Source organism: Lithobates pipiens, unplaced genomic scaffold, assembly GCF_037356315.1.
Source record: "Lithobates pipiens isolate NorthernLeopardFrog02 unplaced genomic scaffold, aLitPip1_a1.2 Scaffold_18, whole genome shotgun sequence".
Classification (NCBI taxonomy): domain Eukaryota; kingdom Metazoa; phylum Chordata; class Amphibia; order Anura; family Ranidae; genus Lithobates; species Lithobates pipiens.
Window position 1 is genome coordinate 4,532,587 of NW_027507758.1, and position 14,571 is coordinate 4,547,157.

The window sequence follows — 14,571 nt, forward strand, 5'->3', positions numbered from 1 at the left end:
TGGTGACACGACTCTTAGGACAGCGGTCCGTGTATCTTGGATGGCACACGCAATGCATCATCAATCCCAGACAACCATGCGTTTTTATATTGTGCTCCAAGCTTTACAAGATTCCTTTAACCCTCTCAACACAAAACCGCATCTAATATCCTCCTAATTCACCTCTCTATTCTTCTCTCTTCCAGAAAATGCTGCTAAAGAAGAATTGTGGATCAAAGACTAGAGTTATTAAAATCCGAGTAAGTACCCATCTCGTCACTAATACACAGGGCGGCTCACAGCAAAGGTCATACTTACCTGAGCACACAGACAGCAATCAAAACCCTACAGAGGTTCTAACCCCAGACTGCTTGATAGTTGCAGTTGCCTTGTCCCAATAACGAACAGACAGCAAAATACTTGCAAATCCACCCACTGCTGTGCGCTTTCAGGTTCCGCCCACCCAGCGGCGCACTGCAATATTCTGGTAATGACATCACCACTATCCCCGCCCCCTCTTTGTTTACATCTAGATTTCTACAAGGAAATCTCCCAAACTGACAACGGTGACAGATCGCGCCACAGCGCAGAGCATGGGGCGTGTGCGAGAGGGAGCACGCCACCCAGGATAAAGAATGTCCCGCCCAGCCTTCATTTGACAATAGGTTGGGTGGGAACTGGTTAAAGCATTTTGTTACCCGAACATTTCATGATATGTACCTGTTATTTGTGTTTATAAAAGTATCCTGTTCCCTTTGTATTGCTTCCATTGTGTGAAATACCTGGTGAATCCTGCTGGTCCCTCTGATCTCCTATTGTACACTGACCACACCAGGCATTAGAGCACATCCATCCCAGTGTGGTCAGTTTTCTGTCTGTGCTGGGAGAACAGCCTGCCTGTCCTTCAACGGCCAAGACTTGTGTCGGGACAAGGTCATCCAGCGCCCAGGGGCAAAGATTCCAAACAGCACCCCCTCCCCTGCTCATAATGTGCATGCTTAGGGGAATCCTACACCCAGCAGTCGCTTGTCATAATCACAGCTGTCATTACTCCTGTCAGCCTTGCAACATAAGGAAGGTGCTCCCCATCCCTACAGTAAACCATTGCGCCCAGGGCAACCGTCCCTCCCGCCCACCACTTATCCCGACCCTGTAGCCACCTTACCAGCTTCTCTGCCACTCCCTCTCTGCAAATCCCTCCACCAGCTTCCAGCCACCCAACAAATACAAATTAAAACACCAACCACAACAAACAAATTCATCCAAATCTGCCCCTAGTTACCAACCAAACTACCCTCACCACACCTCCCAAGACCTTCTGCTCTCTAGATCCCTCATCGCCGCCTCCCATGCTCACCTATCTTTTCAGAATGAAGGTGCCCCCCCCTCCCAGTAAACCATTGCACCCAGGGCAGCTGCCACTCCTGCCCACCCTTTTCCCACCCCTCCCTTGTACAGCCATTCACTGGGAAGATCAGTGTTCTGCTGTTTTATGCCTCCTGTTGACACACTACCTCTTCCTTTCCAAGCCCCTTATGCAGCTGAGAACAGAGGTCATGTGATCAGTTGTTTAAAAAATATATATATATAACATTTTTTAATCTTTATAAACAAAAATTTTGCCTCGCATTTCTTTTTTAAACTGAATGGTTTGATTTAACGGGTAAGTGTTCACAGAGATTTAAATTTGTTTTGTCTCTGTTATATATAATCCGGGTGCATGTAAGGAGGAGGATGTGGATGGATAGGCGGTACAGCCAGCATAGTTGCTGAATTCCTAGAGATCAGTTGAGCGTTTTCATCCTTTATTTATTTTTTTCCTGGAAATTCTTCACCTTAAACAAACTGCATTCAAACAATCCAAACGCTTCTCAAAAAAAGGAACAAAAACATTGTCCTCTTCTTCTACATCAAAGGCCAGGATATCTGAATGGGGGGGGGGGGGGGCTGGAGCATAGAATATTCTTACTCTTACTGGTGGGAACTGGTTAGTGCGTAATCTTGAGGAGGGTTTTTTTTTCCGCGTGTCCAGAGTGCCAAATGTGTGGCTGGATGGTGGCACCGAGCTTAGTGGTCACACATTTTGGTATTATATTTGCATTGCATCACTGTGCATTGCTGTGCATCAATGTACATTACTGTGCATCACCGTGCATCAATGTACATCACTGTGCATCAATGTAAATCACCGTGCATCAATGTAAATCACCATGCATCAATGTAAATCACCGTGCATCAATGTAAATCACCGTGCATCAATGTAAATCACCATGCATCAATGTAAATCACCGTGCATCAATGTAAATCACCGTGCATCAATGTGCATCAATGTAAATTACTGTGCATCACCGTGCATCAATGTGCATCGCTGTGCATCAATGTACATTACTGTGCATCAATGTACATTACTGTGCATCACTGTGCATCAATGTGCATTACTGTGCATCAATGTGCATCAATGTAAATCACCGTGCATCAATGTGCATCGCTGTGCATCAATGTAAATTACTGTGCATCACCGTGCATCAATGTGCATCGCTGTGCATCAATGTGCATCGCTGTGCATCAATGTACATTACTGTACATTACTGTGCATCACTGTGCATCAATGTGCATCACTGTGCATCAATGTACATTACTGTGCATCACTGTGCATAAATGTGCATCACTGTGCATAAATGTGCATCACTGTGCATCAATGTAAATCACCGTGCATCAATGTGCATCAATGTAAATCACCGTGCATCAATGTGCATCAATGTGCATCGCTGTGCATCAATGTAAATTACTGTGCATCAATGTGCATTGCTGTGCATCACTGTGCATCAATGTGCATCAATGTGCATCGCTGTGCATCAATGTAAATTACTGTGCATCACCGTGCATCAATGTGCATCGCTGTGCATCAATGTACATTACTGGGCATCAATGTGCATCGCTGTGCTTCGCTGTGCATCAATGTGCATCAATGCACATTAGTGTGCATCAATGTGCATCGCTGTGCATCGCTGTGCATCAATGTACATTACTGTGCATCGCTGTGCATCAATGTGCCTCACTGTGCATCAGTGTGGATCACTGTGCATTAATGTGCATCAATGTGCATCAACACACGGCTCTGTCTGCAATGCATTGCCATGCACTCATTGTGAATGGCACCCCAATGCAGTACCAGCCAATGCCCACCACAACCATGAATTGTGCGTTTGTCATTCTGCGGTGATGCAAAAAAAAAAAAAGATGCCTGTCCATAACCTTGTCCATTGAGGTGCACTCCAACTTTGAAATAGACTGTAGAAGTGTGAATGAACCCCCCCCCCCTCCCCCCCAAAACAAAGGTTAATTCACTGGACAGGAGAGCGGTGGAGTCCTGCTGTTCCTGAGCGTCTTATCTGGACATTGTAGAGAACTGCGGGCAGCTCTGGCCCGGTTTCCTGCCCCTTATCTGTCCTTGTCTCTCCTCAATAGAAAGAAATACCAAACTTCCCTCTTCCCCGGCACGGCGGCGTCTTTGAATCCCCGGCCAGAAACTTGTTTTGACATATTGCGTTCTTGTTTTAATATCCGTGACATTCTGCTGCAGTTTATTTTTAATTGGGCCTTTTTTACTGCGAACAATGGAGACACTCCCTGATGAGAAAAGTAGATCTTTTGTTTTATTTTTTTTTTTTTTTTACAGCGACTCTGTTTTAAAAAATCGCCAACAAGTAGCAGTGCAGAAGCTGCTGTATCGAAATATCTAAAATATCACATTGTATCAATTGTTCTCGCCAAGACCCTCCCCCCAACTATTATAATAATTATTCATATTTTAATATATAATATTACAACGGTATATTATAATCGGAGGTGCACCGAATGGAAATTTTGGTCCCGAAAATGACAGTTTTTATAAATTAAATATATAATTGTATTATATTCGACTTTTTAATTGACATAATGAATTTAAATGAATATGAATTTATTGTCGGCCATTATCGGCGTCATTGACGCAAGAAAAGAAGGAAATGCGTTGCTTTAAATTCTATAACACACCCGTGTTACGTTTTTGAGTCACGTAACCTATGAGTAACACACCATAAGCACAGTAAAATTGTGGTCAAATAGCGCCAAAATCGCGGTCAATTCGCCACAAAATCATGCTAAGATCATGGCAAAATCGCGGTCAAATCGCAGCACAATCATGCTTAAATCATAGCAAATCGTAGGCAAAATCGTGCTCAAATCATGGCAAAATCGTGTGTGTTCTCAGCACCATTATCAGCACTTTTTTTTTTTTTTTTTTTTTTTGCAAAACGCAGATACCACCGTTTTCGGACGATATGTTTCGGCCACCGAAATTTTGGCGGATCTCTTAATTATACATTTTGTTCAAACAATTAAAAAGGTAGAGACGACGCACACCAAACCCAGCAAATGTACAACACAGTGTAGATTATGGCTTCAGCCGTGCTCCTCCTTCCCCGCCCCCCAACATGTTTCGTCCCACCGACAGTGCTTAATTCTCAGCGGGTATGACAAAATACGTGGCCAGGAGGCACTAGGCTGAAGCCGTGATCTACACTGTGTTGTGCAGTTGCTGGGTTCGGTGTGGGGCGTCTCTACCTTTTTTGTCTTCTAAAGTGTCTCCGGCAGATTGTATGAGCTTTCCATAATGCTGGCACCCAGTAGCAATAGGGATCACAGGGGGAGGAGGTTTGTAGTACTTCGAGCGTCTCTCTAAGCTTTTTTGCACAGAGGCCACAATTAATATATATATATATATATATATATATATATATATATTAATACTGTGTGTATCTGTGTATGTATGTGTTATATATTCTAAAATATATATATATATATATATATATATATATATATATATATATATTATAAATATTTTATAATACCAGGACCTGAACACACAACCTCTGCTGTGTCCAGCGGTAGCTCTTCTTGCTGAGCCACCTGAACTGCTGTCCTGCTCCTTGTCTGATTTCTTGGACAATCTTGCCTTGTACCTTGTCTCTGGTAAACCTTGAACTCTTTGCCCCTCCCATGAACTTCCTATTTAAGCCACATGTCTCTTCACTTCCTGTTTGACCAGATTATTGTGCTCTCTCCAGCCGCTGTCTTGCTCCTTTGCATACCTGCAGCTTTCCTTATCTGCACTACCACTTGTTGCCGACCTTTGGCGTGTTTACTGACTACCCTCCTGCTTGATCCCAACCTGCTATATCTGCTACTGGACCCCAGCATGCTCACCTCCTGGTGGGGGCAATTCTGAGGACTGCGACCTGGTACTTACACGCAACGAAAAACCCATCCCCCCCACCATCAGGATCTCTTGTTGACGCCGGTTAGTACTTAGACTACGCACCTCAGGTGAACCCGTGTCATCCACCAGGGTGACCTTGTAGAAGATCTCTATTTGTGAGGCTATTTCATGGACTTTAATGGCACTGGTATGGAATAATACAACATAAATAGTCTAAAAAATAATATTTTATTACATCAGTTTAAAAACATACACAGAAAGATTGCGTGACAGAGGAAAAACACTCTCATTTATGTGGATTGTTATCCAATGATACCAAAAGGCTGGTACTCAAGGTCTATCATAAGAATGTGTTCATATCTTCTCAACATGTTTTGCGGTTGTATCTGCTTCCTCAGGATTATTTCAGAGAGCAACCAGGGTGCCCTGCTTGTGTACTTATCCAGCTGGTTGGTGGGAGCCTCTCTGCCTTTATAGCTACCGGTCACCCCCCCGACCCCGACCATGACATAGGGGAACCTTACAGAGGGCTGACTAGTCTTCTGCACTGGGCTCTTGGTGGCCATCTTGGGGGGAGCCTGTTTCTGATTGGACGTGGTGCTCTTTTGAGACGTTGGCAGCCATCTTAACCTATATATAGCCAGGACCGTCTTTAATATTGATTGGGCCCTGGGCAAAAATTTTCTTAGGGCCCCCCTCCCCCAATGCAATTTCGCTCTCCACCTTCTCTGAGACATACAATAAATAGCAGCTAGACTTAAAATCAGTTTACTGTATCAGATCAGGCAGCGATTGCGATTGGTTGCCAGAGGTTACAGCATATTATTACTGCTTACTGACTGGTTGCTAGAGGTTACAGCACTCCTTAAGGCTCCCTGATTAGTTGCTAGAGATTACAGCACATGATTTCTGCTTGTTGATTGGCTGCTAGAGATTATTGTACAGTAATACTGCTCACTGGTTGCTACAGGTTACAGCACATCATCTCCTCACTGCAGGGGGGCATGATATACCTATGAATGCTGCCTTATTTACATATCAATGCCGTTGACCTCAGCTATTTACATATGCATGTCACTGGTATTTACATATGAATGCTGGTTATTTACATGTAAACACAGGGTCTGCAGGTGAGTCCTCTGTACACAACAATAGGTCAGAGCTGGGCAGCATTAGTAGTAGCACTTCACACTCAGATATCAGGACACAGCACAGGACTAAAACCTCAAGGGACAAGGGAATGTAAACTGGGATAGTTGGCAAGTATGAGGCAGCTGCTTTGGGCCCCACAACAATAACAGGGCCCAGGGCAGCTGCCCCTTTTGCCCTGCCTTAAAGAAGGCCCTCTATATAGCTTTTGCTGGGTCATTCTGGGGGCCCTGCCCTGTGGGAGAGAACTCGGGGGGCAAGGTTCATGCTAGCTAGAGAGGGATTTTCTAGTGCAGGGAAAGGTCCAGAGCACCCCCAGAACACTGGGTTGGAAATGGTCCAGAGCACCCCCAGAACACTGGGTTGGAAATGGTCCAGAGCACCCCCAGAACACTGGGTCTAGGAAAAAACAGTTTTGCACCAGATTGCATTTGGATTGGTGCATTCTTGCCCTCTCTTTCGTTAGCATAGCACCTCACCTGAAAGCCCACTGTGAACCTAATGGGACCTGTTTAGGGAGCAATCCCCAAGCTCACTGTTCTGACGATCGATGGAACTGAGCCTCATGGTCCATAAACCTACTTTTGGATTACGGCCTCATTTTTTTTATTATTTGTTACATAAACCAGAAAATTCTGAGAAGACATCTTACTTGGCGCCTTTAAATCACTGCAAACCAATACAAAGACAAGGGGTACTGCCCCAGGCTCCTATCAGTCTACATCTGTTACCATCCGCTGGAAGGGCAGGCAGGCAGGCAAGGAGCTTGGCTTGGTGGGTACAAGCCGGTAAAAAGAATGATCCCCGAGTGCCGCACATCTCACAAAACCCTGCGTAAATGGTAAGAGTGTCAGAAACCATAAAATCAGGCCGACACAGAAGTACAGTTAAATCACACTTGTTTAATAATAAAAGTAAAAAGAACAAACGTAGTCAAAACATAGCCAGAGTTCAGTAACCGGAAAGGATAGTCATCCAAGCCAGAAGTCAGGGATCAATGTAGTGGAACAGCAAGCAGGATCTGGAGCCAGAAGGAATGTCATCAAAGCAAGTCTTTAAACAGGAACGCAGGAGATAGTCTCTGTGATGTTGACCAAGGTGAAGGCAGAGCTCCTCTGGACTGGACGGCTTAAGTAGGCAGGACTGACGAGCAGGATATCATCAACAGCTGAGTAACTGTGGAGAGAGAGATAGGAGCTGGCAATTAGCCGACAGCTGAGCGGCCAGCTCAGAGACGGAAAGGGCTGAGCCACAGCCCTGACAAAGAGCAGCCTCAGCCCAGGCTCCATCCAGGCCACACCCCCCCTCGACGCGTTTCACCCTTCTGTGACTAAACCCGCTAGGTGGGGTGACATGCAACAAGGGGCGTGGCCTGGACAGAGTCTGGGCTGAGGCTGCTTTCACCATTCACCCAGGGTTTTGAGATGTGCGTCAAATATAAGGGAAAGCATGCTGACAAAAAGTATATAATACAATATGACCAGTGCAAACAAGAGTCAGATACACTGTAAGAAAAAAAAAAAAAATGCCAAAACATATAAACAATTGCAGCGCTTTATAAAACAAGTAAAATTCATAAATTGATAAATACTGTGTCAGAACATATAACTGTCCAAAAGAGACTCCATATAATTGTGTGAAATCCAGTGCTCAGGAAATATGAATAAATCAAAATCCACCACATGATCCACCATCGAGCATATAAACAAAGGACATAGTGTAACTCCATAAAAAAAATCACTGTTTATTATTTCATAGAGGGATTAATTTTGGTAAAAAAAATCGAGCAAATAAAACAAGCTATGCATGGAAATGAACAAATCTGTATACACAGGAAACAGCGCGGTGACGGCATGTACGGAGACTCCGCCCTACATGTTTCGTCACAACTGCCGTCATGGGGCGGGGGGGGCATTTTGAGATGTGCGGTACTCTGTACCTTTTTCTTTTTCCCTGCTTGTACCTTTCAAATCACTGCTACAGAGTCGCACCGCCCACAAGGTACTTACACTGCTTGCTTTAATTAAAAAATAAAATATCTCTGCAAGTAGCATTGACTAAGCGTCTCTCGCTAAAAACCAAACCGGAAAATGTTTTTTCCCTTTAAATCCTTTGTGTCGGTCTTTAAACATTCCAGAGTACAGTGTAAACACTGGCGGTTTATAATAATTGTTCCACGTAGCCCGTCAATAAACATGTTTACTCCATCACACCCTATAAAAGGGAGAGAGAACGCGGCTGCCGGCCAAGTTTTTTTTTTTTTTAGCAATGAGCCTGCGGGGGAGGGGTGCGCCAAACTTACTACGCTTGTCCTGTGAGCTGACAATAGGCCATTGTGTGTCAATCCATTTTTGTTGGAGGCTTGAAGGTCTTATAAACAGGCTGATCTCAGTCGTACACTTGGAAGACGAAACGTACTTGGCAAGCTCGCCCCGCAGATAAGCGCACCCTCTGGAATTTTTGTCTTGTGGGGGGTCATCCAGCGTATTGAGAACAAAATAGAGATGTTTTAAGAATGCCTGAGAAGTCTCGGCACGTCCTGCAGATCCTACAGAACCACCTCCTCAACCCTTCCCGTGGTTTTTTTTATTTTTGCGTTCGTGTTTAGGTAGGTTCACGTGAAGGTGATCGTGCCACCAGTTCAGCCAAAATCATTTTTTTTTTATGAACTGGTCACAGACCAGGCTCTCCCTAGAGGAACCCCAAAACTTATTTTCAGGTCTCGAGGAACCAGGGGCGTCAGGAGGGGGTGGCTGAAGCCCCGAATGTGTCCCCCCTATAGCCCCGAGTGTCAGCTCTGCAGGGTAGGTGAGAGCGCTGGGACCAATCTGATCCCGAGCGCCGCCAAGCGTGGCCGAGTGCCAGAGCAGGTCCCATCTTCTGGAACCTGCATGTCTATGATGGACGCCCTACTGGTCCAATGCCGGGACCGCAAGACATGTGACGTCCATCATAGTTGCTGTTGGCTCCAGAAGGCGGGAATTACGAAGAGGCTGCCGCGCCACATCCCCGCTTGGCGCTCGGGCGAGCCGCTCTCCTCTCCTCCTCGGCTCCTCCTCTGAGGACTGGCTGCTGTGACAACACGACAGGTCAGTGTATGTTAATGTCAGTTGTAGATAGGTCAGTGTAGGTAGGTCAGTGTGTGTTAATGTCAGTGTAGGTAGGTCAGTGTAGGTAGGTCAGTGTAGGTAAATGTCAGTGTAGGTAGGTCAGTGTAGGTAAATGTCAGTGTAGGTAGGTCAGTGTAGGTAAATGTCAGTGTAGGTAGGTCAGTGTGTGTTAATGTCAGTGTAGGTAGGTCAGTTTAGGTAGGTCAGTGTATGTAAATGTCAGTGTATGTAGGTAGGTCAGTGTGTGTTAATGTCAGTTGTAGATAGGTCAGTGTAGGTAAATGTCAGTGTATGTAGGTAGGTCAGTTTGTGTTAATGTCAGTGTAGGTAGGTCAGTGTATGTAAATGTCAGTGTATGTAGGTAGGTCAGTGTATGTAAATGTCAGTGTAGGTAGTTCAGTGTAGGTAGGTCAGTGTGTGTTAATGTCAGTGTAGGTAGGTCAGTGTATGTAAATGTCAATGTATGTTAGGTCAGTGTAGGTAGGTCAGTCAGTGTAGGTAGGTCAGGCAAGTCAGTGTAGGTAGGTCACTACCGTTAGTGTATCTATATGTCCAGTGTATGTACGTCAGGCAGGTGAGGGTAGGTAGGTCACTATCGTCAGTGTAGGTAGGTCACTGCCGTCAGTGTAGGTAGGTTAGTGTATGTAAGTCACTACCGTCAGTGTCACGGCCCAGCCAAAAAAAAACCTGCGTCACGTACAACACCCCCCCCATTTCCGGCTTGGACTCTGGGCTGAAGCCCCTGGTCCTTTTGCCACCTAGCAACGCCCCTGCGAGGAACCCTTACGAAAACCAATTCATCAGGGGTCAATAGGAACTATGCCCCTTATACTGGTGGCCAATAGGAAGAATGTTCCCCTTAAAGTGGTGCTCAGAATGCCACCCTTAAAGACAGCTAAAAAGATATTTGGCGTCACGCTGTTGGCTTTGCTAAGTGGTGCTGAACCACAAACTCTGTAGACACCATCAAAAAGGTGGTCCATCAGCCACAGCTCAAGGAACCCCTATAGCAACCTCTGGAGGAACCATGAGGGTTCCACACAACCCTGGTTGAGAATGGCTGAGGGTCTGTGGCCTAAATATGGTTGTAGGCACGTGCCGTTAGCTAGTGTGCCACTAGGTGGCTCTGTACCAGAATAGTGTCTCTGTGTCATCAGGTGCTAGGCCCCTCCTGCAGTGATATCATGCTGGGCGAGTCAGTGCCCAGGTATGAGCCAGGTTTGGAGGAGGCAGTGCCAGGACAAGGTCATCTAGAGCCCAGGGCGAACAGGCAAATCTGCCCCCCCCTCAAGATGTATGAGCATTATGTGTCTGCAAAAATACCCCTACAAAAAAACTGAGCACTACTCTCTGAGTATAAATCCCCCCCTTCTCCCAGTAGAAATGTGCCCTCCTGCTGAAGTCTCCCCTCCAAGCACAAATGTTTTCCCCCTCCATCCCTCAAATGCCCCCACCCCAAAAAACCAACCCCTTAAAATCTTCCTTCCTAATACCCCCCACTCAGCACAAATAGCCCCTCAATCCCCCCTCCTAGCACAAATTCCCCTAAATCACCACTCTTAGCACACAGAAAATGTCCGATCCGTGTTGGGCTCCATCTGACTTTTTCCCTTCGGATTGTCCGGCCAACAAAGTTTGAGAGCTGGATATATAAAATTTTCCAACAACCTGATCCGATCGGACTTTGTCCGATCGTTTGTGGAGAATTTCCGATCTGACAAAGTGCCACGCATGCTCAGATCAAATTCCTAGACCAAAGCTATTGGCTACTAGCCTGAACGTAGTCCCGTCGTAATGAAATAACGTCATCACGTTCTGAACGATCGGATTTTCCGACAACTTTGTCCGACCGTGTGTATGCAACACCAGTTTTGGACAAAATCCGTCGGACAAAATCCGGCAGATTTTGTTGTCGGAATGTCCGACCCGTGTGTACAAGGGCTTAGAACAATACTTCCTGCCGCACCCAAATCCCCCCTTTATACACAAATTCCCTCCCTCTAAATCTCCCTCCAACATGACATGATACCACAGTGCCCAGGGCAGCCAACCCTCCTGCCCACCCTTTGTCCTGGCCCTGGGAGGAGGCCTAGTGCTCTAGGGGCATGGGAGCCAAAGACCCCGCACCTGCCCAGCTGTAACCAGCAGGTGGAGGCCCTGTATAGGGCAGGAGGCTGGGGAAGAGTAGCCCTGCACCCAGGAGAGGTACTGTAGACTTTGTGAACCTTATGGAGGAGGGCAGAGGCGTAGCTTGAAGCTTGTGGGCCCCCGATGCAAAAGTTGCATCGGGGGGCCCACGATACACCCACCACACGCCAAGATGCTCAAAGTGGCTTAAGAGCTTTGAATTCCCAGAGTTCCTCTTTACATCAGAGGACAGGGATTACCGCGGGAGAATTTAGAGGCCAGAGACCCCTAGCAGGTCACTTGGCAGAGCTCCTTTCCCAATCCCCACTGTATACAGCTCCTCTCCCAATCCCCTCACTACACAGGGCTGAAATCACATTCCTTTACACACAGTCTGTCAGTCTTCACAGGGTCTATCTGGCTTTTATGTTACCGTTCTGACCTGTGAAATTCTCAGGTCGGGACGGCAGTGTAGTTGCAGATACACCCTGTGCAGATCATGGCTGACTGGCTGTTGTAAAGGAATGTGATTTCAGCCCTGCGGAGGAAGAACAGTATAGAGTGCCGTAATGGGAAAGGAGCTCAGCAGCTGGGAATAGCATCCGGGGTGGAGGGGGTGGTCAGGGGGCTTTGGGGGAGGGTACAACTTAGATCGGGGGGGGGGGGGGGGGCGGGCAAAGCCATATGATACAAAATCTGGAGCCTGCAGCCCCTCAGGGGCCCCTCAGGAGATGTTGAGGGATTTGTTTTAGCAATTTCTGAATGCGTCTTTGTCAGTGTTGGGGGAAGGTCACCTCTCGGAGGTGTGTGTCACAGTTGTCAGAAAAGTGGGGTAAGCAGACATCTCCAGGTGGGGGGTACAACGAATCCGAGCTGGTGACTAGGAGACACTGAGCGGTGTAATACCTCACCAGTAACATCCACCTCATCGTGGCTACAGGACGGCACCCTTCTCCTCTTAAAGCGGGGTTCTACCCTTAAGTGGAACTTCCGTTCATCGGAACCCTTTCCCCCCTCCGGTGTCACAATTGGCACCTTTCAGGGGGGAGGGGGGTGCAGATACCTGTCTAAGACAGGTATTTGCACCCACTTCCGGGCATAGACTCCCACGGGAGTCTACGCCTCTTCCTGTCCCGCCGATCTGTCTGCTGGGACACACACGGGTCCCAGAGACAGCGCGGACCACTCCTAGTGCGCTGCACGACTCGCGCATGCGCAGTAGGGAACCGGGAAGTGAAGCCGCAACGCTTCACTTCCTGATTCCCTCACTTTGAATGGCGGCGGCAGCAGCCGAGACCCGAGCGATCGATCGGCTTCGGCTGCCGACATCGCTGGACCCCGGGACAGGTGAGTGTCCATTTATTAAAAGTCAGCAGCTGCAGTATTTATAGCTGCTGCCTTTTAATATTTTTTTTTGTAGGTGGAATCCCTCTTTAACTCGCTGAGCTCGGTTACCATTCCATGTTGCCAGCACACAGCACAGACACTTCCCCCATCCTGGGCTCTTCTCACCTCGTGCTCCTCTCCATTCAGGAAATGGCTCACAGCTTCTCCCCAGCCAATGAGAACAGAGGGGTGTGGACTGTGGAAGCCCAGTATTAGAACGTGGCTGTGGGGCCCTAGGGCAGATCAGAGTTGGACTTTGTAGAGGATATGATAATGACCGGGATGCTGCAGGGGCCCCCTGGAGCTAGGGGTGGGGTTGCGATTGTGACCCATGCAACCCCTTATGCTACGCCCGTGAAGGAGGGGGGTAGGGTGGATTGCAAAAGGCCTTTTAGGTCAAGTCAAGAGTTCCCTGAATGAGGCTATTCCCCTGGAGGGTTTCTGGGAGAGGTGTACCTATGGAGGAGGTATCTACACAGAGCCCAGCCCGGTGAACACTAATAAACCCATGTGGACGGGGAGACTGTTAGCCATTGTACACATGGTTGGACATTCCGACGGAAAATGTCTGATCGGACCGTGTTGTTGAATAATCCAACCATGGGTGGGCTCCATCAGACTGTTTCCGTCGGAATATCCGACCGTTTAGTTTTAGAGCTGGGCTATAAAATTTTCCGACAACCACTCTTGGCACACACACCCAAATTTCCCCTCTAAGCCCTTGTACACACGGTCGGACATACGGAAACGTGTGTGGGCGTCATCTGACTTTTTCCCTTCTGAATGTCTGACCAACAAAGTTTGAGAGCTGGATATAAAAACTTTCCGACAACATGGTCCGAATGGACTTTGCCCAATCGTTTGTAGAGAATTCTGATCGGCCAAAGTACCACGCATGCTCAGATCAAATTCATAGACCAAAGCTATTGGCTACTAGCCTGAACGTAGTCCCGTCGTAACGAAATAACGTCATCACGTTCCGAACGATCGGATTTTCCGACAACTTTGTCCGACCGTGTGTATGCAACACCAGTTTCGGACAAAATCCGTCGGACAAAATCCGGGTCGGATTTTGTTGTCGGAATGTCCGACCCGTGTGTACAAGGGCTTAGAACAATACTTCCTGCTGCACTCAAATCCTCCCTTTATACACAAATTTCTTTCCCCTAAATCTCCCTCCAACATCACATGATACCACAGTGCCCAGGGCAGCCAACCCTCCTGCCCACCCTTTGTCCCGGCCCTAGGAGGAGGCCTAGTGCACAAAATCCGTCGGACAAAATCCGGGTCGGATTTTGTTGTCGGAATGTCCGACCCGTGTGTACAAGGGCTTAGAGAGAGGTGGCTGGTTAAAGTGCTGCATATGTTTTCACATTTGGCTGCTGTGGTCCATCCGCTAAATCTGATTGAGTGTGTATTGCCAAGTGCCTCCGGAATGCATGTCGATGGGATGTGACTGGTATGCCACTCCCTGAAAACCATCAGTAAAGTGCAGAAAATTCTACTCATATGTGTGTCCTTAGGATATAAAGGACAATAGCTGGGAATGTCGTGTGGAGG

General features: G+C 47.2%; 1 protein-coding gene across 1 annotated transcript in view; it reads left to right on the top strand.

The window, feature by feature from the left end:
• LOC143986956 (uncharacterized) overlaps positions 1-14,571 on the top strand; it is a 99,403-nt gene that overhangs the window by 59,261 nt on the left and 25,571 nt on the right. The window contains exon 4 of the mRNA XM_077485371.1: positions 186-239. Within this exon, the coding sequence (XP_077341497.1) occupies positions 186-239 (54 nt within the window). The remainder of the gene's footprint in view (positions 1-185; positions 240-14,571) is intronic.